The sequence below is a fragment of the Pectinophora gossypiella genome, chromosome 2 (assembly GCF_024362695.1).
Source record: "Pectinophora gossypiella chromosome 2, ilPecGoss1.1, whole genome shotgun sequence".
In the NCBI taxonomy this organism is placed as follows: Eukaryota; Metazoa; Arthropoda; class Insecta; order Lepidoptera; family Gelechiidae; genus Pectinophora; species Pectinophora gossypiella.
Window position 1 is genome coordinate 11435991 of NC_065405.1, and position 26076 is coordinate 11462066.

At 35.9% G+C, this 26076-nt stretch overlaps 3 protein-coding genes across 4 annotated transcripts; 2 read left to right on the top strand and 1 right to left on the bottom strand.

Moving 5' to 3' along the window:
- The first annotated feature begins 570 nt into the window (after positions 1–570).
- LOC126373446 (5'-deoxynucleotidase HDDC2) lies at positions 571–4045 on the top strand. The gene is made up of 4 exons (XM_050019607.1): positions 571–767; positions 850–997; positions 1292–1446; positions 3740–4045. Exons 1-4 carry the CDS (start codon positions 705–707, stop codon positions 3974–3976), a joined length of 603 nt encoding a protein of 200 aa, XP_049875564.1. The 5' UTR covers positions 571–704; the 3' UTR covers positions 3977–4045.
- A 12891-nt stretch (positions 4046–16936) lies between these two features.
- LOC126373437 (protein N-terminal glutamine amidohydrolase) lies at positions 16937–21042 on the top strand. The gene is made up of 5 exons (XM_050019598.1): positions 16937–17086; positions 17172–17325; positions 17411–17559; positions 17642–17766; positions 18523–21042. Exons 1-5 carry the CDS (start codon positions 16965–16967, stop codon positions 18630–18632), a joined length of 660 nt encoding a protein of 219 aa, XP_049875555.1. The 5' UTR covers positions 16937–16964; the 3' UTR covers positions 18633–21042.
- LOC126373389 (methionine aminopeptidase 1D, mitochondrial) lies at positions 21040–25792 on the bottom strand. Of its 2 annotated transcripts, none has more exons than XM_050019559.1 (6): positions 25635–25792; positions 24258–24474; positions 23650–23841; positions 23280–23387; positions 22811–22964; positions 21040–22031 (listed from the first exon to the last, which is right to left on the bottom strand). In XM_050019559.1, exons 1-6 carry the CDS (start codon positions 25688–25690, stop codon positions 21826–21828), a joined length of 933 nt encoding a protein of 310 aa, XP_049875516.1. In that variant the 5' UTR covers positions 25691–25792; the 3' UTR covers positions 21040–21825. The 2 variants fall into 2 exon arrangements, with proteins under 2 accessions (XP_049875516.1, XP_049875524.1); XM_050019567.1 differs by having other exon boundaries at positions 25325–25792.
- Positions 25793–26076: the final 284 nt, after the last annotated feature.

Sequence of the window (26076 nt, forward strand, 5' to 3'; positions counted from 1 at the left end):
GTGTAGAAGGTAGAGTAGGTACGCGCCATGAAAGAAGTCCGGCAGATTTTGATGAAACTAATTGGTAAATCTAAATCAATTCCATTCATTGCTGCGAGAGACCTCGGGACTTCTTTCGTGGCGCGGCGCGGACTCTACCTTCTATGAATATGACATATATTTCATTTCATTGGATATACTTACGAATTTTTATACAAAAAAATCGCGCTCTATGAAAATTCTTTGACATTTTAGGTAGGCACTATTTGAATTTGTGTGCTCCACTTTGGACCACAGAGCTGGATGGTGGTGTGATGGTGGTCAAACGCACTCAAATCTTTTAATAAAAAAAAATTCTTCCGAATAGTGATGTACGTACTATTATTCCTTATTCTACTTTGAGTAAAGAAACCATTCTATACTCAAAGTTATTCTAGGGCACAGATATTCCTATAGAATTATAATGATGTTTCGGAGACAGCCGTATTTCTTGACTGTATGGACTATGTTCCCTTTGCCTATCCTACGGATGAAATAACAAAGAAAAACTGACATTAGTTTGACAACTGACATTGACAATACCCATACAAGACCAATGGCAAGCAGGAGTGTGGACGTCTGGACGATAATATTTTTTGTGGTATTGTGCGGATATAAGCGTGCGTGCATTCAAAGAAACTAGTTGTTACTGGAAGATATTTTACATTGTAATAACAACTTACATAATGGCTCAATTAGTAGAAAATAAAAAGATTATTGAGTTTTTGGAGTTAGTCGGTCGCCTGAAGGTAAGAATTACAATATTTGCATTTGGTTTCGCATTTGACCTTCTTTCTGTATAAAATAAATCCTTATTTTTATGAATTTCAGCACGAGAAAAGGACTGGATGGGTGCTGTGTAATATTAATGAATGTGAGTCAATAGCTGGTCACATGTACCGCATGGGGCTTATGACTTTTCTACTCACAGATGCTACAAATCCGACGAAACTAGATCGTTTTAAGTGCCTTCAAATTGGTAAGTATTATCAGATTTATTATGAACAAAATCCAGTAGGTGTAAGTTTTAAGTATTCTAAATTTATTGTTAAAAAATGATTTGTATAAGGTACCTAATTGTACAGGAAACAGGAAATATTCCAATTGCTTTGTGTGCTATTAACCTAGAAAAAAAGTACAATACAATACAAATATACTTTATTGCATACAACATACAAAACAAATACAAAGTTCAAAATATTCTTATATGAAAAATGTAATATAATAATAATTATGTTACTATAGTTACACTAAAAAAATCCTATACTTTCAGCGTTGGTCCACGATTTAGCAGAGTGCATTGTTGGGGACATCACTCCGCATTGTGGTGTGTCGCCAGAGGAAAAACACAGACAAGAAGATGTAGCCATGCAGAGGATTGCAGAGCTCACTGGCATTGCTGGTGACAGAATGTATGAGCTTTATAAGGTAGACAATTAATATTCAAACTCAAAACTTAATATTGCCATAATTGAGAAAGGGGACTGGTAGATGGTTTTTGTGTTACGAAACATCTAATTCCTGCACTTATGTGGGAGTAGATGCTGCTCACTTCGTTATGAACTTTCCCTGAGGACCCTGCAAGTCAAAAGAACATCGAATTTTGACCCCAGGACACAAAAAAATCAGTAATAAATTCTTGTACATGTACATTTACTCACTCCTATTTCCCACTGGGGTAAGTAGAGACTATGGAATAAATAGATTAAATTACATAATATTTGAGATTTTTCTAAAGTTTTATATTTCTTTACATCTTTGTTTATTTTATGCTTATGTGCTGATGTTATCACATTTTTGGCATGCCTCTTCAACGCAATATTTAGAACGTCACACTTTCCCTCTATTTGGAAGATATCGCAGATCATCATGATTGGAAAACCTGGTAAATCTCCCTATGAAGTCACTTCATATAGACCCATAAGTCTGACACCTATACTGTCCAAGCTTTGGGAACGCGTGTTTCTGGCTAAACTCATAGAGATGACATCCGAATATGATGTCATCCCGAGGCATCAGTTTGGCTTCCGTAAGCAGCATTCCACAACTGACCAGGTGCACAGATTGTACCACGCAATTAGACAATGTTTCGAGCGGAAAGAATATTGTTCTGCAGCTTTTCTTGACGTCGAACAGGCTTTTGACCGAGTTTGGCACAAGGGACTACTTTGCAAGATCAAGCAGAAGTTACCGCATTCTCTATTTTTGATTATCACTTCTTACCTCTCTGACCGGTCTTTTCAAGTAAAACAAGCCGACGCGAGATCTGCTCTACACAGTATTGAAGCTGTAGTACCACAAGGATCCGTTCTCGGGCCTGTGCTTTACAACATTTTCACGGCTGACCTCCCTACTACTGAAAGCGTGTCTGTCGCTACCTATGCTGATGACATAGCCTATCTATCTTGTGATAAGGATCCAATCGAAGCCAGTACCAAACTGCAAAAAGTACTAGATGCTACTCAGAATTGGCTAAGAAAATGGCGTATAAAAGCTAGTGCTCACAAATCCAACCACATTACATTTACACTTAGAAAAGACAATTGTCCCTCAGTAACACTTGATGGTGTCACTCTTCCGCATAACGATTGTGTCAAGTACTTGGGATTTTGCTTGGATAGAAGACTCACATGGAAAAACCATATCAAACGCAAAAGAGATGAGGTAAACTACAGATACAAAAATCTACATTGGCTTATGGGAAGAAATTCTGTTCTCAGAGTAGACAACAAACTACTGCTTTATAACGCACTCCTTAAGCCCATCTGGACATATGGTATACAAATATGGGGAGTGAGCAGTAAAAGCAACATTATCTGTCTTCAACGAGTGCAAAACGCCATACTACGAGCCATCTTAAATGCCCCTTGGTTTACTAGAAACAACGAAATACACGAGTATCTAAAGATTCCAACGGTTGCTGAAGTTATCAAGCACTACCAAAAGAAACACCTAGACCGCTTGGCCAGTCATCCTAATCCTCTTGCTTCTGAGCTTTTAGATCCAACTAATGTTATAAAGCGCTTAAAAAGAAGCCACATTGTGTAACGGAGGTAAGCTACGACGCTGGTCGTTGCTACAGTCACGCCACCTTTCATACGTCAACACAACTGCTCATAGTCTGTCGACTGATCGTAGTTCAACAAACAAAAAAAAAAAAAAAAAAAAAAAAAAATGTGCTGATGTGTAGGTACTGTCTTTGTAATAGTAAATATTCGAAAAAATATATTGTTATGACATGGACCACAATGTGTTCAAATATCTCAAAACTGCCTGGTCATATATTGACAGATAACATAGAAATATTTACCTGTAAGTAATAAAATTATAAAGTAATTTTATGGATAATACATACCACATCTGTATTTGCGATAATTCCATCTTTTATTGCATTTTAATTAGTCCTGGCTGCAATGGGGAGATGTCTCAAATCTTCCAAGTAAGCCGATGTTCTTGCCACCAGGTGTTTATTTCGTTTGGACAGGTTATACATTAGCGATTCTATAAATAGGAAAGTCCGCAGCTTGAAAAGGTTTCATAGGCTGCGGATCGCCTAATAACTAATTTTAAGAAAAAAGAACAAATTAAAATATCATACACTCCATTACCACTTTCGTCCAATGTTCAGTCTAACATCTTATCAAGTTTCGCACCTGTTTTCGTTATTTAACTATGTTTTTTTTATACTCGGTATTTAACATATACAAATATTTAATTACAGGAGTACGAAAACCAGAGCTCTCCCGAAGCCAAATTCGCTAAAGACTTGGATCGTTACGACATGATACTCCAAGCTTTTGAGTATGAGAAACGAGAGAATGCACCAAAGAAACTACAAGAGTTCTTCACTGCAACAGAAGGGAAGTTCAACCATCCATTCATACAGGATTTAGTCGAAGAACTTTATAGACAGAGAGAGGAGTTTGAAAAGAAAAGTTTACTTAACAGCAATGCATAAGATATGTACCAAAACTTTTTGTAACAAGACCATGCGGTAGTCTTTCAAAATTATCGACCACCAGGCCCAAAAATAACAAAATATTCAATATCTAAATATTCAATGTAATATGCACTTGAGTTAAATTGCGTTTGCACATCACAAGTGTCCCGAAATCTAACTGCTTTATGCCCGATGTACGGTCACAAATACTAATATGTATACACTTTGAAACCATGTCACATTAACTTTTTTGACAAATTAAACCGTAAGTCTCATTAAATGTCAAATATGATAGTGCGACAGGGTTCTAAAGTGGGTACATGATATTGCTCATGACTGTACGCGTCGGCAGAACTGGGAGCGCTCCGGGCGTCGGGCTTTTTTTAAACTGCGTATGGATAGCGCGTGCATAGGTACAGCGGTTATTATACTAGCCAATCAACCCAGGCACGGTCACGGGCAGGCGCATCGAGATCGAAAAAGCGCTAAGTACATTTGCCAATCCATCCTGGCTGATGCGTCAAGGTCACGCGCGCAGCCCCCAATCTCGACATGACCTTGACGCATCGGTCTGGGTGGATTATGTAGTGTAACTACCGCTTAAATCGACGCTATTAGACTGTTACATACATACATAAACAGCCTATATACGTCCCACTGCTGGGCACATTAAGACTGTTACGCCCACTAATTTGATATTACACTACACAATCCCGACCGCGCAGCCTGTGACTTTGACACATCGGGCTAGATGGATTGAATAGTATAATAACCACATACGCGTCGGCAGTAACGCGTGTACTGAAACGCTATGTCCGTATTTGCAGCTACGCGTACAGTCATGGTGTACAGTCATGGTGTCATGAGCAATATCATGTACCCACTTTAGGACTCTGTCGCACTAACATTTTTGACATTTAGAGAAACTTACAGTTCAATTTGTCAAAAAAGTTAATGTGACATGGTCCCAAAGTGTATGTACATATTAATGCTCGTGACCGTACGTACGGGAACTGTGCACGTATGCAATGATGACGATGAATATTTTCTCTCTCAATGTACGCACTACGCGTACTCAGGAACGCGCTATCCTACTCATCTGATGTTCAAGTGTGTATGCACGCGTTTACAAGAATCTCGAAGCGCGCGGAGTGGTTTCTTGCAAACTCCCGCTTCCAGATCTCTTTGTGTAGTGATTTTTAAGTCCCGTGTACCGGGATCTACTTGTTAATTCGTCATATTTGGAAATCGGCGCGAATCAATACTTTTCTGACTTCATCAGCTGTCGCTGTAATTGTCTATTCCGAAATTGTTGTAGTATCGAATGATCGGTTGAGGTAGACTACTACGCATGGTCTTAAATTGCGCGTTGACTGGGGCAGATGGATCGTATGGATTGTGGGCGAATTGCTTTGAAAACATAAGGCGCACATTTGCCGGAAAGCGCGCGACTCTTTCTCGCCTCGACATACGTCACCCGTCACTCTCACAATACTGCACAGAAAGAGACAGACGATCTCTGTCGCGGCGAGAAAGAGTGGCGTGCTTACGGTGCTAAGCCCACTGGAGACTATAGTTGTATAGGAGTTCATTCAAAACTAGAAGTCCTGATTCCGCAAACTACTCCGCTCTAGTCAATGTGCTTTAACTTTAACGTCTGAACGCACTCTTTTATATATATTTTTTACGTCTGGGATGAGCTTCCGAGTATGTAACCGTCCTATACTCCTAAATTATTTTCAACATCTTCAAGAATAGTCTATAGACTTATGAATATAAGGTCAATATCGGCAGTGTCCATGAAAGTGTTAAAAACGACCAGAAATCTGTTTGCTCTATGAATATTGATGTTGCAAGCTGATTAGTCACTTTGAAATACATACAATTTTTATAATACATACAGTAATCTATCTTATCGTATCTTTGGTGCAATAAAGTGTATTTATATTGTATTGTAATGTTTGTGGTGTATTCATTTAATAAGGTTAAAATGCAACTGGGTTCCTTATCAATGTAGGTTTTTCGGTCGTTTTATAGCGACACGGACGGGTCACGGGATGACTTGGGGAGCCGGGTCGGGTTACTTGGAATATAAATAAATAAGGTAATTTGCATTTTTACCTTATTAGATTACCATCACTCAAAGACCCGATAGAAATGTGGTATTACTATTTATTCCCCATATGGCCAATTGATAACCATTTGAAGTACGCTTTTTATAAAATCTCAAGTGCGTCCAGGCAAAAGTAAATGATAGATAAATCCTCTCTACATACCTACTTAATTAATGATACCACGGCTGTAACAAAACACCATTGTTAATCTAGCATAGCTAGTAAATATTAATTTTCAATATTTTTAAGTTTTAATTATTATTTCTATGATATGTAATGCACATTGTATTCCATAAGTTTAATTTTATTGTTGATTTTTAAAAGCTTTTAAAGATTAGGGTAAGCGCAAAGAAGTTGTTGTTTTCCCCGCTTTTTTGCTTATCTAATTCATAATACCCCTTCCAGTATTGTAAAGTACAAAGTCTCTACGAAGAAGGTATCAATAATTATTCCTACTAAGTACCTCAAATTACTACTTAGAGCTGCCGCGGTAGTATTACATCAATAAATGAATACCCTTTGCATATTTTTTTTTTCTTTTTTAGCTCATTTAAGCAAGGATTTGATCTTTGAGACGTCTTATAGCAGATCGAAGAAGGTTCCATCTTACAGCGGAGAGTAGGATACCTACTAAGATTAAAGCTGTGTATAAGGACTGGTATTCCTTAATAGGTTTGGGGATTATTGGTAAGGCTGGCACAGGAAGACTAGAAAGACATGCGTTGACCAAATTGTAAGTGTCCTTAAAAGAGGGTGTTCCTAGTACCATAATATGGTGCTCTATACTATAGTATGGTACCATAATATGGTACATATCATATTATGATAAGGAAAAATACTACGTACTGGTAGTCTAAACCGCGGCGTGTATAAAACGTGTCAGCCTCTGTTTACCCCGGTGGGAAGTAGGCGTGTAGTAAAGACATAACCCTGTGGTATGTCCGCCTTTTACAAAAATCCTTCGGGACTTAAAATAATAGGTAGGTACCTAGTTAAAATCTCAAACATAGAGCAACACGGTCCTCCGCGGACCGGAAGGAAGTAGCCATGGCATTAGTTGCCAATACAAAATTTTCTGCCACTTTTCGCGGGGCCTTTTAGCTACAAAATACCGAACAATTAAGCATTTTTCAAGGACGTCGTTTCAGGTACGCACCTAGATTCAGTCTAGCGCTCAGGCCGACTGCAACTAGTTTTTTGCTCTGGGTACGTATAGGTTCGCAGAGGAAAGCCCCTGTGTATGTCTACTTCCCCCCGTGTTGTTCTTTGGTCTCAAACGGTGAACACGGTGAACACTACAAATGAGAGACCATAGAATGGGAGAGAAGTCTCCACCTTATGCTATATCAGTTCTTTTTTTATAAGCGACAATAAACAAAATTACTTAAGAAGATGAAACCAGCCAGGTCGAGTAACTACCTAACCTGCGATAGTCTTTTTCTTTCTTTATAGAATTCGACATCTGATGTCGTTTCTTCCATCATTGTTGGAAAGCTATTTGTTTTAGATTCTATACAAGGAAACAATTATTATAATTTTACTAAGTTTAATAATGACTCATATTCAAACAGGCCGTTCTGTTCATGCCCTTGCAACAAAAAGCTTGGATGCGGTGAGCTATGTGGGTTCTTATCCCGATGATCAGCCCTTACCATCGGATTTTTGTGCATTTCTTCCTTGGGCATTCGATCAATTTCAATTAGAGCAACGACTGGTTATTACTAGAGTATTACAAGGTAAGTACGTTCTGTTTTGTAATGATCTGTGCCTGTGCTCCAAAAGAAATTGTAGGTATATGGGCGCGTCCGTAACTTCGCGCGCGTTCTTTCTAACTTCCAATATTCATAGCTATCGTCTCAGGCACGTAAAAGTGACCACTTAACATACGGATTATCACAAAATATCTATAGTTTCTAATAAACTGTATTACCCGTAGACCCACTGGCGATCAATGTACGTAAAATAGGACAACGGGTAAAAAAAAATATCCGTGGACCCACCAGGGGACATGTTGGTGGGACCACGGGTAAAAGGGGACCTTGAAACATCGTTACGTAAAAATGTGTGCAAAAGTTGTCTTTTGATTGCCTGCCTACCTACTTAAAGTTTCAGCTACCTCCTCTTAATAACTGGCACAACACACTAGTACCTAGCTAATAACATGGCCCCGCCGCTCATAAACAATTTAAAATCAAACAATTATATTTTTGCTCGTTGCAAGTTTGGTAGGCGTTAAGAGCGAATTCTTATCTTTTTTTACCCAAAAGGGAAATTCGAACCTTTACAGGATTACTTTTTAGTCCGTCCGTCTGTCAAATACCCTTTTTCGCGGGAACGCAAGTTGAATTTATACGTCTAATACCCACTGAGATAGATGTCTGCGGTCCCTTGTAACTGTAAAAACGTAATATCTGTGACTTTTTCAGATGATTACGTAAGTGCAGTTGGAGATCGAACAAAAGCTAAAGGAACCAAAAAAGCAAAATCTGGAAATGTAAATCAATCTACAATCTATGACACTAGCACCGTTACTCAGGATCAAAGTGAAAACAGCGAAGTTGACGGTGATGCTATTATACGTATCATTGCTGTTTATAGGGGGGAAAATCTTATACAGATAAAGTTTCAGAAAAATAAAATCGTGCCAAGAAAAGTTCTAAAACTGATTGTCATCATAATTCAGTTTTACCCCACGTTAAACTCTATATGCATGGACAGCGGGATCGACAAGTATACTGCCCACGAGTTATGTCCTATACTTGCTTTATCCAATATTACTGAATTAAGTTTAGACAATACATTTGTTCCCGAAGCCAATTATGATATTTTACTTGATGACCCTTCGAATATCAAATATCTGTCACTATCACGATGTAAAATTGGAGATACTGGAGCTAAAAACATAGCACTCAAGCTCGAATATCCTTTTCCAGCGTCTAAAACGTTACAAGCTCTTAATTTATCTTCTAATAGGATTACCGATATCGGTGCCAAATATTTTGCAAATACCTTAAGATCTAATAGAAAAATAAGTTATCTTAATCTGGCAAACAACAATTTAACAGATGAAGGAGCAAAATTAATACTCCGACCTCTACGGGACTTTGAAATGACCCCTAACGAACTAATCGCCATGAGGTCCGATTACATAAAGTATTTAAAAAGAAAAATGGCGTTGTTGGACAAATTACTGGTAAACTATAAGGGAACAGCAGCCACTTCAAACAAACTATTAGCTCGAAAGTCTCCTTCCAAAGCCTTTTCAACAGCAAAGAAAGGGAAAGATATGACAGTGGATCAGAAGGAAATGATATTGTACGAAAAGGCTGAATCAGCGGCCCGTGAAATGTGTGGTGAATTTGATAACCCATTCTTTCAAGATATTATGCAACTTGACGGTGCTTGTTATTATAAGGGCAATGTCTCCTTGGTCTACTTAAATTTGGCTTATAATAATCTCTCCTACTTGACGTTAAACCCTTTGCTGGATGTTATAAAATGCCAAAAGAGGTTTAACCGGAAGCCAGGTCTGGTAAATGTGACATTAGAAGGCAACCCATTGCCAGTTTCTTGTCGAGAATTACGTTTAATAGATGAATGGTTTGATATGGGTCTAAGTCTGTATCAGAGCAATCAATTTGGTTCTAAAAAGAGAATGCTGGGGAGAAAGAGTGTGATAATGTAGTAAGATGGTGTTAATAGGTACGTAGTCGTTGGTCGAGTCATGTGTTAGAACATACTTTAGGTAGGTATTTATTAGTTACTTATATATTTAGCGCCTTAACAATAACAAAGTAATTTTAAAAAAGCAGACTTTATAACTATACTTAATAAAAGTATAAAAATGTATTTTGTTGAATACACTGTTAGGATCTGAATTGTGAAGTTAATAATTTTGTTGGTAACTATGTACCTACGTATTTTATACATACATAAACTCACGCCTATTTCCCATCGGGGTAAGCATAGACTATGGAATTCCGTCTGATTCGATCCTGACTCCTGACACACTAGTCTTGCTTCCTCCACATTCATCAATTCTTTCTTACACGCACAATGATTCAGAGATCGTACATATATATTGCTTTTGTAATCCTATTATCTTTCATCCGCTCAGGTAGGTATTTATTTTATTATTGCTCAAAAGCTTTTGTCACATTAGATGAGTTCACCCTAGTAATGAATGGTAGATATACTTACATATTTATACTAATAAATGAAATCTCAGCCACTATTGTTTATTTATTTGTACACAATGAAACAGACACAAGAAACATACAAAGAAAACAGATAGTACAGGCAAGCTTATCTCTAAACAAAGAGATTTCTTCCAGCTGACCTACGTGACAAGAGAGACTTTCAACGTATAATATTATATAGATAGACATACATACGCGTACAAATTATTTAGAAATTACTTATACTAATATAAGACACAATATTAACCTAAACCTACAAACCACATTTAAATAAATTATAATATAATATATATTTCATAAATATATAAACATATTATATACTTTCTATATTGGTTTATAAAAAATACACACTATATACAATATATATATACCTAAATAAATAAGTAAACCCATACAAATACGACTAATGCAACTTAAGCAAGACTCAAATAATAATCCTTCAAGTTCCTTTTAAAACTACCCACCGTGTCACATTCCCGAGTGACCCTGGGTAGCGCGTTCCACAGTTTGATGGCCTGCACGGCAAAAGAGTCACCGTACATTTGCGTAGAATAGGGGGGAGTTTTCAGGTGCAAGTTGTAAAGGGGACGGTGAGTGCGACCAGATGAGGCGAAATACGTGAAACGCTCCCGCAGGTATCGTGGCGATGAGGGATTATTTAAAACATTGAAGAGAAGAACAAGTATATGATATCGCCGTCGATACCTAATCGGGAGCCATCTCAACTGTTTTCTGTGTTCCGAAACATGATCATACTTGCGAAGGCCAAAAATAAAGCGAATACACAGATTCTGAAGCCTCTCAAGCTTATTGACAAGCTCCTCAGTGGCGTCAAGAAAACAGGAGTCCGCGTAATCAGCTATAGGGAGCATGAGGGATTGAGCCAGAGATTTTAGTCTTAAGGGGAAGAAAACTCTGAAGACGCTTCAGTGAGTGGAATGCAGCATGCATTTTTCTGCTAACCTGATTAATGTGAGAGGTCCACGACATATTGCAATCCAGCAGCAGACCAAGATTTTTTACCGACTCTGCGTATTGCAGTGGTGCACCATCAAAAATGACAGGTGGTAAATTAATATTGCGAAGACGCTTGTACATAGGTCGGCTACCAATAATTATGACCTGTGATTCAGCCCACTTACCAATACAGTGCAGATCATTATTCATGGTAGCGACAGCGGCGGTAACTTCGTCAACCGAAAAGTGAGAGTAAAGTTGCAGATCATCAGCATATAGGTGGTAGTTGGAAGTTATGACATTAGTGATAGAGTTAATAAAGGTTGAAAAAAGTAAAGGAGAAAGCACGCCACCCTGAGGAACACCGGCAGGCAGTTCACACCAGTCAGATGTCATGTCGTCGACACGAACACACTGCCAGCGACCTCTTAAATAGGAATCAAACCAATCAATCACCAGTGGAGATATGTTAAGAGACTCGAGGATACCTAGAAGCACGTCAAAGTCAACCGAGTTGAAGGCACTACTAAAATCAAGAAGAGTTAACAGAGTGAGCTGCCTGTGCTCCATGGCATGTCGGATGTCGTCAGTAACTTTGACCAATGCCGTGACAGTACTGTGGCCAGGACGAAACCCAGACTGAAACTGATTTAACAAATCATTTCTGACTAAAAAAAAACTCAGTTGACTATGGACTATGCTCTCTAGAGCTTTGGACAAAACGGGCAAAATGGAAATAGGACGGAATTGTGAGAAGGATGAAGGATTATAGGTTTTAGGAAGTGGAATGACGAGGGCCTTTTTCCAGACTGAGAGGAATGAGCATGTTGTCAGAGAATGCCCCAGAAGATGAGTGATGACTGGCAGCACTTCATCTATGATCAGACGTATCATCTGCAAACATATTTTATCATCCCCCACAGCATTGGAAGTGATAGAGAGGAGTGTCTTCTTAACATCACACATGGCAATAGAGTTGAAAGTGAAAGGAGCGCAATTGGGTTTAGAAGCGTCACGCAGTTGCCGAAGTGTAGCTAATTTAACATCTTCCGCCATGCGTACCGGGGGAGAGGAAAAATGTACTTACTATTGGGAGTCCTATTAATTTCAGCGTTACATTTACATTACATTTTAACGGTTTTTTTTGCAATTGACCCTAACATGAAAATCACTAAACCGATTTTGATAGGTTTTATTTGTTTTTATAGCACTCACCCGCCCGTGGCGTGTTTAGGGTACCTTGTAAATGTAATAATGTGAATGTGGTATAATGGTTAATATACTCGTCCCGCCTTGCCAAGAGCCGCGGGTTGAAATCCCGCCCGTCAGACACTAACTTGCACTTTTTCAATAAGTTGATCGATAAAAATGGAATTATTGCAATATAAATGACTTCTAACGACTTCATTGCCTACTCATCATCGTCATCATTGGCATTATACGTCAGTTTCAGACGATTTATGACGTCATTGTCTCGAAGAAAACTAACACTGATATGGGTTTATTTCATACAAAAGACATCAACGAGTTCAATAATATTATTTTATTATTTAATATTATACTATTAACCATAATACCTCTAAAACCTAAGCGGATTTTGATGAAACTTGCTGCATTATTTTGGACGATCCAATCACTATTGCAATACGATTTGTAGTTTTTGAGAAATGCGTAGTCGTACATACATAACATACCAAACTTACAATATATTATATATCTGTGAAATTCGCCTTACGTAGGTATTATAAGCCCACATAGCCGAGCGTACCTAGTGCAATTCCACAATATTACATAGGTACATACGGGTCAAATTGAGAGCCTCCTTTTTTTTGAAGTCGGTTAAAGATAAACAAGCGGTGAACGTGTGTACGTTATATAGGTAACTACGTTAAATAAAAACTGACACACATTTTCACCGCTTCTCTATTTTGTATTAATAAGGTGGTTTTATGCACCTACGTACCTACTAAGTTCTGTAACCTGTCTATTTTATATAGGTAGGTGGTAGAAGGCACGTTCCTATTATTAACCTAAGTTTGAATTGTATTTTCCTTACCTACATATTACTTGTTATATACTACTACTTACATACTTTTTAGTAGATATTTTATTAAGCCCTTACTATGTTTTTAGGTATAGCTATAATTTCTAATAAACCTGTACCTACTTACCCTACTGAATTTTAACTTGTTATTATTCTTCTTCATTCGTGTGAGTTTAAATTGGGCTAGAAGGTCGATGACCGATTTCACCAATCGTGGTGTCAGGAGGGGTATTACCTATTTGAGCCGCCAAAGGTCCCTGACATGGTGCACGATCATCTAAACCCACCTACTTCAGTAGCCGAGACCAGCACTGAGGCTGGTACCTACTGCTAACTGGGTTTTGCAAAAAAAAAAGAAAACGAGATTCTAGGATATTTTTGCGTTGACGGTAATAATATTGACTTCCGGTGTTCGAATAACCACCCCTGAACGGTCGAACAACCTAGCGCGTTTTCGACCTGCACAGTTTTCCTACTAAGTAGCTACCTACCTACTACCCCTCTCGATCCGTTCACCCACTGGACTAGTGTCCAGAATAAGGAATAAGGGATAAGGATAGAATAAGGAATGATTATAGATATAGTCATGATATAGTTATCATGACTATATCTATAATCATTCCTTATTCTATGCCAGTATCAAAGAGGTATTGAACTTTGATAGTCTCCAAACATAAAATATCGCACTTGGTCTAGGATATCTGACGCTAACGTGTGTTACCACCGTGTGTATCACCGGTATTATTTTTTTTCTGGCTCACCCTTATTATAGATAGTAATAGGTGTATTACATCTATGGGCTCACCTATCTTTGGGCACGCTTGAGATTTAGTTTTCAAAATACCTACACTGCTCTGCTATCAGCGGTCTACCACTTGCTAAATAAATGTGAAACAGAAACACAGAGGCCCTGCCTGTCTTTTAATATAGATAGGTACTTCCTACTTACCCAGCTACCTACTTGATAAGCACCTATCGCAATATAACTACCTACTTAAATCTAAAAGTTCTCTTAAAGGGCGTGCAACCGTTAAAAACGTTAAAGATGTGCAATAATATAGGTAGCTGTTTCTTTATTTTAATATTTTTCTTTCTTATTAGCACCTATCTTCCTACCTATTTTAAGTTTTAATTTTGTAATAGAGTATTATTCTATGGTACCGGTTACAAGCATCGCATGTTCAAGTAGGTACCTACCTATTTATAATATCAGAAACACAACAGTAAATTTAAATTCCTATTTCTGTCATCAAATCACATACCTTACGTAACCTTATACCTACCTACACCATCTAACAGACCTCTACCTACTTATGCAGATAAGACATTTGTTGCACAACATGCAAAGTTAAGATTTGTGTGTATTAAAACCGTTTAATAAAAAAAATATTTGTGTACTTTAAGACTTTATTGTACAAAAATCGGCAATTGAATAGTATACATAACCTATTCAGTCAAATAAACATTCAGTATGCATAAATGCTGTATTGTGACAATCCCATTCATACCATTCAATGCAACATTTCAGATCATATTATTTTAATAAGGCGCTATTGTGTGTATATATACAATATTACAATAATACTATTAACAAAGAAAACCACAGCATTGTTAGTGGGTCGTTTATTAAATTAGGCTTTAAATGAAACTGAAATCTAGTAGTATAATCTTATTAGAGGATTGCTTTTATATCACGTGAATAATTTCAGCTCACAGCACAGCAAGTTCATATTTATGTGACTTTACAATATGGAGCAGTCAAGATCTTAAGTGCATATTATTTGTTTGTTTGCTTTATTAAATTAATATTAAACAGCTTGTTTTGGTTTAGTCATTGATACTGCTGCTTGTTCCTCTTTTTTTCGTTGTTTTTCTCTCATTAGTTCAGCATCCCTTTAAAAAATAAAAGTGCATAATCAAATTACAATTTTGCTTCAACTAGGTAGGTACCTACATGGTATCACTAAATAGGTTGACTTCAAGTTTTGAATACCCTAACCATAATTAGAAAGGATTGAGCCATTTGTCAATGTGACCTAATTATGATGGACAAGGGGGCTACATTTACTTAGTTTTTTTAATGGATCATAGAATTATTATGTTGTACAATACCTAGCAGTAAAGTTGTGAAATCCCATGAAATAAAAATTGCCTTACCTATGTTTTCGTTCAGAGAGAGACATTCCTGTCTTCTCATTAGCATTTTTCTTCTTTTGTTGCTCTTGTTGCTTCTTTTGGTTCTTGGCTCGGGCCAAATCTCTCTGGTTTCCCCCTGTAACATTATCAAACAAAACAGGATATCAATAATACCCATGATAGATTCTTTGTTTAGCTTGAAAATACAACAAGTAAAATAAATCGTGGATTAGTAAGTATGTGGGTACCCATTTAACTTTAACAATAGTTATAATAATAGTTAAGTGTTAGTTATCTTGCTAAGTCATAGTTAAATAATCCAAGTGGTTTAAAGCATCTAGGTACATCTGGAAGCGATAAATGTCAATTTTCATAATAATAAAAAGTGGCGTCACTGCTTACTCATGTGCATTCCGAGCAATCTAGAACATTCTATTATAATGATATTAGATTAGGAGTCTTGCATATTTAATAATAAAAAGAAACGTATGTAATAATTTTTAGAAAAGGTGATGCTATAAACGCTGATATAGGTTACGAAATCATTTACTTACGGGTCATCGTGGTTATTTTTTGAATGCCAACAAGGTTGGATCCGTCGCAAAAAAAGATTGTAAAAGTTCGGACGATACGTTATTCCGGCCGAAACCTGGGACAACGCACCGCCCTCCTTTTTGACAATGTGAAATAAACTTTTAAACAACTAAAAGAGAATCGTTGGCTTTATAATAAAAGCCACCAACCAGCCAGCTGTCCTTCCAGTATCCACAAATACCACACATTAACCACAAACACGAACGTCAACTCACAAAAATGGCGTCTATCATAAACATTATAGAATGTTTGTGATCCAAGGTCTTTGTTGTGATCTTTTGGAAATTTGTCTATGATTTTGTACAGGTTATTTTCAAGGACCAAGTACCTACCAATTTGGCTATAATGGCTATGTCCCTATGTCCCTTTGCCTGCTCCTTCTCGGGGCAAATTTAACAAAAAAAAAGGTCTTTGGTTATTTTGTACTTGGTGTACTTGGTCTTTGACTTTGACTTAACACCGTCGCAAACGGGCAAAGACCAAACGGGTATATCGGTGTTTCTTCGGACCATACGTAGTATCTCTTATTAGTCTGTGTTCGGACCTAAAAAAACATAAATAATAATAATAATAATCGGACTCCGGAGGCCCAAGATATGGAAGCGACTTGGTCTTTGGAAGCGACATACAAATAATAATAAAAAAAGTTTATTTAGGCAAAATCTAAGATTTTTATTTTTCATGGTCTATGAACTCTATAAATGTATCCAATGTTTGTTAACAGTTTCATTTCATAAGACAACGCTTTTTTACCCATAGAGCAACATGGACCTCCGTTGGACCTCCGCAGGTGTCAGTATACTTTGCTTTTACCACGGTATTGCGCCAATTAGCATACGACCCTACAAAGATAGATTTTTGTTTGAATAGAGTCATGATTGACGAATGATTGGTCGATACATGTAATACTACCCTAACCATCGACAAAGTAAAGCAAGCAACAAACTATCGAAACTGTCAAAATGTCGGTCAACGCACAAGCGGCGCAAAAATTTAGTAATAATGAAAATAACAAAAGGAATGATACAACTCTCAAACCATTATTTCCAAAAGATGCGGAATGTTCATATGTGTCTTGTTATTGGTAAGTGAGGCGGATATTCATGTTTGTTTATCACCTTTTGGCACTAAATAATCATGTGCTTTGTTACTTATTTTCTATTTTGCAGCGAAGAAAACGTTTGGAAACTATGCCAAGATGTATCGTTGAGAGTTGCCGAAGAATTGGATAGATGTTATGTAGTTTTCATCTCAAACCCTTGCCGCACCGTGCCTCTGTGGAAACAAAGGGCTGGGCGAGAGGAAGACCGTCTCGTTATATGGGTGTGTTCTTATAAAATTGTGTCACGGCATGAAATGCGTTTAATGGGGGTTTGAACAGATTATAACTGTGTATCTTGGCTTTCAGGACTACCATGTGATATTCCTGTATTCATGGGATGTTAAGACTTGCCTTGTCTATGATTTAGATTCTGAGCTGCCTTTTCCAACTTTCTTCCATAAGTATGTAACAGAGACATTTCGCACAGACCAAGTACTGAATTCAGATTTTCACAGGTATGTTAGAAAACAATAAAAATATCCTTAATATTCATGTCAACAAAGAAATGTACTTAATTGCCATATAATTATTTTTTAGATTCTTCCGTGTAGTGCCTGCTAAGCAGTTTCTGCAGCATTTTGCCTCAGACCGCCGTCACATGAAAAGACCTGATGGTTCATGGATTAAACCACCTCCTCAATATCCTGCAATCTGTACTTCATGTAAGTGGCTTTTTAGTTAATTTATGGAAATATTAAGTAAGTAGAGCGTTTATGTGGTGGAAATACTGGAAATGTATGGGTTTAATGACCTTTTTGAAAATAGGAGATTGTACCAAATTACCATACCATATCCAACTTATAGGCTGGTACTATTTTAGCTAGGCTTGGAATTTCATGTACAGGAGATGCAGGCCAATAACAAGAGAATTAAAGTATTTTTTGTCAAAAAATACAAAATTCCTCAAAATGAATATAGATGGCGCTGTGCAGGTTTTTATATGTTTCACCTTCTAATTTCATGGATAACAGACATATGCATATTTCATCTTTGGGTATAATTAATGATGACCCCTTTTATTACACCCACGCACAATTACATCTTCCACAATATAGGTAGCAACATAATCCTATACATAATGTGATCCAAATAACAAGCAACAATTATTTTTATATATTCTTCTGCCATTACATTGTATTTTGGAATAATGATGCACCCAAGTAATGAGAAAATAGGTAATCACATTTAAACTGAACAACACCATGTATATTGTTTTTGGTGAACATATCCTTGAAAATCCCTCATTGTGCAAGGATGACATAAGCTGTGAAATAAACAGACTTTTATCATTTGAACTACCTTAATGAAACCTCAATTTTGATATACTTACATTGTCCTAAAGGCTATATATATTTTTATTTTTTATATATTTTTGTCTGTTTATTCTATATTGTAATGAAATTATTTTACATTTGCAGCTTCGACCCATAATTTGGATGAATACATCAATATGGACATCGGAGCAGGTCCAGGCCAAGTATTCAACCTTACTGAGTTTGTTCAACGATTCTATAAAATAGACAAGTAGTACAAATACAATGCTATTAGATAGTCAAATATTAACTTTTAAGTTAGTCTCATAGCCCACATGGGGCATTTGTTGATTATGTTTTAATAATCTTTGGTTGTTTAATACTTAAACTTATTTATTATTTAAAAAAACCTGACTATCTCATTTTAGTTACCATCGTAATGGTTATGTTCAGTTAAACGTGGTGCTGGTTCCAGTACGAATCATCTGCTTTTATTTTAAGTCATACCTTATCCGTTGAAAAGGAAAGGAACGGGTAATCGACAGGCATAAAATTTGTGGAACACATGTAAATTTTAGGCAGAAGTTTAAAAAACCTTTCAAAAATTTTATGTTGGCCAATAACCCGACAGAATTAAGTTGTCAGCGCAGGTCAAGCAGATTACATGTGAGCGAGATGCCTATTTTATTCGCCCGGTTTATTCATTCCCTTTAAATTTAACAGTTGTCAATCATCCGTTCCTTTCCATTTCGCGGATACGAAAATGACAGGTATAACTTAAAATAAAATTAGGAGCCTGCAGGAATCGGGGCCATTATTTGTTTATTTTTATTCCTTCAACTTTCAACTTATTTATCTGATGACACATTTTGACACAAAGATCACAATTTATGATGACACCTAATGTGTGACATAATATTCTAAAGCACCAGGTAAACTATCTTAACATAAAATGCCTTCACTGAGCAATTGTTTAGCACAATATACATTTCCTCTTCCAATAGGCTTATTGTTCATGTTTCTATGTAGGTTGTTACATTTGTTGCTATTTATTAACGAGATTATTTTAAAAATAATATTGATGAAATTTTAAAATGTTATAGTCTATGAAGGCATGATACCTACATGGGAATGTTGAGCAATGAATTAATTTTTAAATGTTAATGATAATTCTATATTAATGAAGTATCATTATAATAGTGTACTTCTAATCTCTTCAAAGATTAGCTAGCTAGCGCCGATATTAGATAGTTTATTTAATTATAAGGTTAGATGATCGAGGGGCTAGTGCTTTACAATATATACATTTCAATTTTACGTCATGTGGGTAGTGTTTTTGAATGTTCTTCATATTTATATTTTCTATTTGTTGTTTGTTGTCAAATATGTAGTATATTTTACTGTAGCGATATTTTACTCTCATTTTGACTGAGGTAATTCTTTTACGGATTGTATGTTACCTTGAGTGATAAATTAATGTTTAAGTATCTTCATAGTAGTCTAAATGAAGGAAAGTAGCTTTTGTATGTTGTTAAAATCTTTAAATAATTTTGTATCAACTTTTATACTCCTTTTAACCTTCCCAGCACCCTTAGTCTGTTATATGGTAATTCAAATTACCATTGACAGTAAGTAAGTCTTAACTTTGCTTAATATTATCACTCGTAATGGTTTAATTAATTTTACTTAAGTTCATTTGAACTTTTACCTCAATTCATATCCCACCAAATCACCTCAAAGAGAGAAAGAGGGCTCTTACTTTGAAAGTTTTTGCCGGAAATTAAAATGAAATTTCGACATTGAAAATGTAATAATACGCAAAAAGTTTTAAAATAAAGACCCTGATAAGTAAATATTTCTAAATAATTTATTAAAATTAAATATAAAGAATGTATTATTGCGTAATGTTTAATGTTAAAATAATTTATCTTCACAATATTAATAACAATTACTTATTTACACTACATGAGCGGGAATGCAGATAGTATTTTGTCTTTACTAATTAAATATTACCCCAATATTATAAAAATGTAACTTAAATAGTATAGGTTTAGGATTATTATCGTACGACAACAACACAATTTGTCGAGTTTTTGTACTTGTTTTTGCATTTATGCGCAAGACTATTGCATTTACTTACTTACCTATTAATTTACTTAGATTCTCTGCAGTACTGCAGTCGTTTATACCCTAGTCAGCGTTATTTTTTGTATAATTAGTCGTCTTATAAGACATTCATAGGTAAAAGAATGGTTTAGAGACAACATTCTGTCTTTTGCGTTGTTAATCGAGTTATTCTATTGAGTACATTTATTGTTAATCTCTAGATCTAGTCATGATTCCTCTTCTATCTTTAAGACCATTTACTATTTATCGTAGCACTTATGTCCGAGGCGTAGCTGGATACATTATGGGACCAAGTAATGTGAATAGTAATGGTGAAATAAAACCCAGTGTCGAATGTTTTCAAGAATGCCGGGGGCTGCGTATGTCCCACCGGTTACGCCTTAGTCCAATTAACCACTAAAGTTACAGTTTCGATACCTTCCTTCTACGCCTTTTAAAGTTTATCTATTGACTGACAATTGTGAGTGATAAATTATTGTGCTTGTGCTTTTAATGTACCAAGTAACATGTTTTTTTAATTTAAGATTTATCAAAGCTAATAAAAAACACCACACGCTACGTTGTTTTTCATTTTTATTATTAATCATAAATACTATGTCAAATATATAACTGTTGATTTCACTAATATATGTATAACACAACATTGTATGTAATTTGTATATAATATCAATAAAGCTACTTCATGCACTTAAAACTTAAAGAAATGAGCCTCAATTTCTAATTGAGACAAATATTTGGTAAAACAATTGTCTTACAATTCTTATAGCTAGCTAATCACAAAATGGAGGTAGAATAGCAAACAATAAAACAGGAACAAGCCTAGGGCCAGGCCTAATAAATATGTTAATTAAATAAAATGTGTAAAATAAAAACCTACACTTGAGCAACAACCACTGAACACTCGTTATTGTACTTTAATATTATGTGTATACAAGTCAAATTACACTGATAATATCACAACAGGATTACTTATTAGATTACAAAGGATCGCATCTACATTCACTCGTAGGCTTTCTCGAGGTGCATCAGCTAGAATATGGAGTCACGGAAGTAAACCCCAGATTACCATATTATACTGTAACATCTGCACCATTGAATATTAATTTAAGTGCACTTTTCACTAACACAGTTGGCTCGACCATTATAGACGGTGATACGCTGGCCACCTATCACGTTGGTCTAAAAGAAAGCTTAGTGAGGTGTGGGTACTTAGTTCATCTTGCGATGGATTTACCTCCGACTATTTCAATGAGATAGTCATGAGCTTATATTTTGTTGTTCTTTCTAGTACAGGCGCGTCAATAGCATCGTTTATTCATATGTATATTCAACTATAATGTATTATTTAGTAAGGATTTCCGCGCCATTTTCAGTAACGAGGATAGTGTGTTCCGCCTGAGCAGCCCTGGACCCGTCCTCGGTGATGGCAGTCCATCCGTCTTCGAGGACTAGAGTCAGTTCCCCTCCATGAGACAGTACTGGCTCTATTGTGAACGTCATCCCTGGCTGCATCAGGCCTGGGTACCGGTGTGGCGTGTATCGATCATCTGAAATATTCAGTACGTAACTGAAAAGGATGGTTTACTTTGCTAAGTCGCGTCCCCATTACGCCAGACATCGTGCGAGTTTGCCAGACTTCGCAAGACATCTCACTTATCTCAGCCATCCATGTAGTTGTCGGAAAGAGAGTCATCGGAGGAAGTTTTGCGACGTTGTCAGATATCGCTCGATGTCTTTGGCCATGTCGCCTAGTGGGGTCGCCGGATTGCTATGCGGATTTCGACCTATGCCTTTAAATAAAAGCACCTAAATTATGATGCTTTTACACACGCCACATTGAGGTGACATTCTCTATTAGATAGGAGACCATCATGGAAGCTATGAAAAAACCATCTCTGTCAGATAACAAAATCCTAACCAAGTTTACAGTTATGTCACAATATAATTAAAATTATCTAGTAATCTTTTTGTTTAAAAAAAACGTACAAAATTATAATATTTTCAAAAAAAAATTAAGTTTACAATAATGGAACAATAATAGTTTAATACATAAAAAATAAAATATATATAATATAATAATAAAATTAATATTGCTAAATTTTCATTTTTTTATTTAATGTCCAGTACGACATAAGAATAAACCCCCGTACTATAACTGTAAAGTGGGCAGATGAAACTAATTAAGTGCCATCATCCACCGGGGTGGTAAACGGCACCTAATTAGTGCCAACCACCACCCCGGTGGCAAGCCTAAAGGGGGCAGATGGGAATAAAGGATCTAATCTACCTTTTGAAAGGTTAAATCTCTAGAAGATGAGATACTCACAAAAATGATAAATTTCCGGAGGTCCGTGAAAGTACTGTCCTATACCATGACCTATAAATGCAGGCAATACTGTCAATCGATTCCTTTTCGCGTGTCTAGATATGTGAGCTCCGATTTCATAAAACGGCACATCGGGGCCACACGCTTTGATAGCCTGAAATTCAAAGGAATGCACCATAATATTATGTAATTTATGTTCATATATACCTAGTATAAATAATATAAATCTTAATAAATGCGTGTCTAATCAATTTCTGACGAGTCTTTGTGCAATTTTCTCGGCATGAGTTGAATGAAAACCTTTTTCGGCACGTCGATTATATTCAACAAAAAGAAATACCTATGATATGACTAATTCTAATGCTTATTTGCTTTTTAACATGATTTTTTTCAATCTGTTTATAATAATTGATAAAGTTGCATCCACAATTAATCCTCATAAAATGCATTATTCACAATATTATCTTACAATCTCAAGGCTTTCCTCTGTTACACCGACAAGTTGCAAGCCTTTGTCATCTACATCACCAACCAGAAATGTTTTGGAGCAGTCGCCATGGAAACCTTTGAAGAACACCTGAAATTAATATTAGAGTAACATAATATGTTGATGTATAAATATGTTACTGTTAACATAGCTATAGGCATTGATGTATAATAAATTTGTTACTTTACAGTACAGGTACCTTAGTGTAATATTGTATTAAATAAGTAAGCCATTGGTCCTTTCCTCTGCACATGCTCAGCAGATATAATTATATGTTAATAGGCTGTTTACATTTTTAAGTTTTAAGCAATTATAAATAAGAAAGTATTTAATTTAATAATGTAAACCTTACAGTAATATCCACATTAATAATGTCTCCATTTTCCAGAGGTCTCAAGTCCGGAATTCCGTGTACTGCTACATTATTCACCGAAGTGCATACACTCTTTGGAAATCCTTTATAATGCAACGGCGAAGGATATGCCCCTGCTTCAATAGACAGATTGTGGACCAACTCATCTATATCATCTGTGGTCACACCTGGCTGAAACAAGTTTTTAAATTAATGTTTTTAAAAGAATGCCTGGTTATTTTGTAAAGCAGATTCTAATCAATATCCTTATAAGTATTGCATTTGATTTGTACCAAAAGAGAGTTCTAGGGGTGCCTCCTAATTGGTTACTGGAGAGATTGGGTAGTTGTGCAAAAACAAGAAGAGTATCCACTCAAGGAAAGGCTTTTTTCACCACAAAGTCAATGAGACGGAAAACCTTTCGCACACCCATAATTAGAAAGACGAAGAAGAAAAACTAATAAAGAGAAAATTAAATCACAAAAGTCAGGACTCAGACAGGTCTGAGTCAGAATTTCGCTTTCTATTTTTTCCTTTTCTCTTCTTTTTTCTCTTTATCTTTTTTTTGACAATCAGTTCATTAAAATAATATAATTAAAAAAAAATACTTTAACAAGGTTTTCCACTTGTGCAAGTATATTAGCAGCTAATTTGCAACTTCTTCTCATTCCTCTTAATTGGTTAACATCTTTGATTTCAGGTTTTTTTGGTATAATTAGCTTTTGTGTCTTTGCTACATAATCTGGCCTCTCAATATGTTCTGGTACTATTCTGCTTGGAGTAGTTTCCACTGGCCAAACCTTTTCATATACCCCAAATCTCATTCTGAAAAAGTTATGAATTAGTAAGTATTTTTATAAAATAATGAATAGAGAAGATTGTAAACAATTGCCCCGATTCCTGCAAACACTTCCTAATTTTATTTAAAGTTATACTTGTAGTTTTCTTATCCGCCGAAAAGAAAAGTGATGGATGATTGACGGCTGTTAATTTTAAAATTAATGACTAACCCAGGCAAATAAAATAGGCATCTCGCTCATATGTAATCCATTTGATGTGTACTGTCAAATTAATTTGGTCGGGTTATTGGCTAATATAAAATTTTGGAAGTTTTTTAAACTTTTGCCCAAAATTGACATGTGTTCCGTAAATTGTATGCCTGTCAATTACTAGTTCCTTTCATTTTCGGCAGATAAGAAAATGACAAGTATGACTTAAAATTAGATGTTGTGTACAGGAATCAGTACCAATAATATAATATAATATGCAATATAGGTAAACATGCACACACAAAAGGTGAGTAGCAAACACAGTGAGATGAATTAATGAGTATGAGTGGGTGAATGAAAGGGACATACAACATGGGTTTCATAAAACAAATAGGTAGTATGATTTGTAATTAAATGAAGTACTTTTTTTAATATGTACATTATTGAATAATGTAAATATGAATGTTAAATTTACAATTATATAACAGATACCTAAAAATACAACATATAGAATTTCATAAAGATAACATTGAGTTAAAAAAAGTTGTGACTAATTTTAATGCATTTTTTAAATAAAAACATATATTGCGACTACGCATTCGCATGTATGTATGTAATATATAATGCAATTTTATAATAATTGGTACGTGAATATACAACATCAAGGTTTCCAAAGCTAAACTTACAATAACTGCTTCTGGATCCGTGGATTTAGTGCTTTTGGCACTCGCATCTTGTCTGATTCTGTAACTAGGACTACTAAAAGATGGACTATATATATTTTTAACCTCAGCTAGTCAAAAGAAACTTCATAACCTCTTGACTATTAGTTAAAACAAGCAAATTAATAAGATACCACTATGGTCATTGATATACTACTACCGGCTATGATACAAAAAGGAAAACTTTCAAACACTTGCAAAATCATGAAATGGGTTGCAAAGCTATGAGTTTGGATGAATCCACTCTAAAATGAGTGTCTGATCCTTGGCTTACACATTAGTTCTCCAAAATCTGCCTATTGAACCTATTACTTTCGATGATAACTCCATTTCAAAATAATATCAGAAGCTAAAGATACTTAAACTGGAATAAAATTAAATATTTGAAAATATTACATAAAATTACAAAAAATAATTTTTGAATGTTTTGTTTATAAACCTTCCAAGGAAAGTATAGGCAAAGACCTTAATAACCCATACAGCCATATGTCAGTTATGGCAGGAATTCATGACTGATGGATTTAGATATGCACTGTACACGTGTACATAAAAGTTCTTTCGGAGTCAGCTGATCCGCCACGCGCCGCGCCACTCGTATCGTGTTGTTTCAATGTTTTTTGCTTTGGAAATCATTAACTTTCTTAAGTTCTTACTGAATCACTCATTGTATCGCCGAATGGATGCACACAACATACCGGTACTGCACTAAATATGTA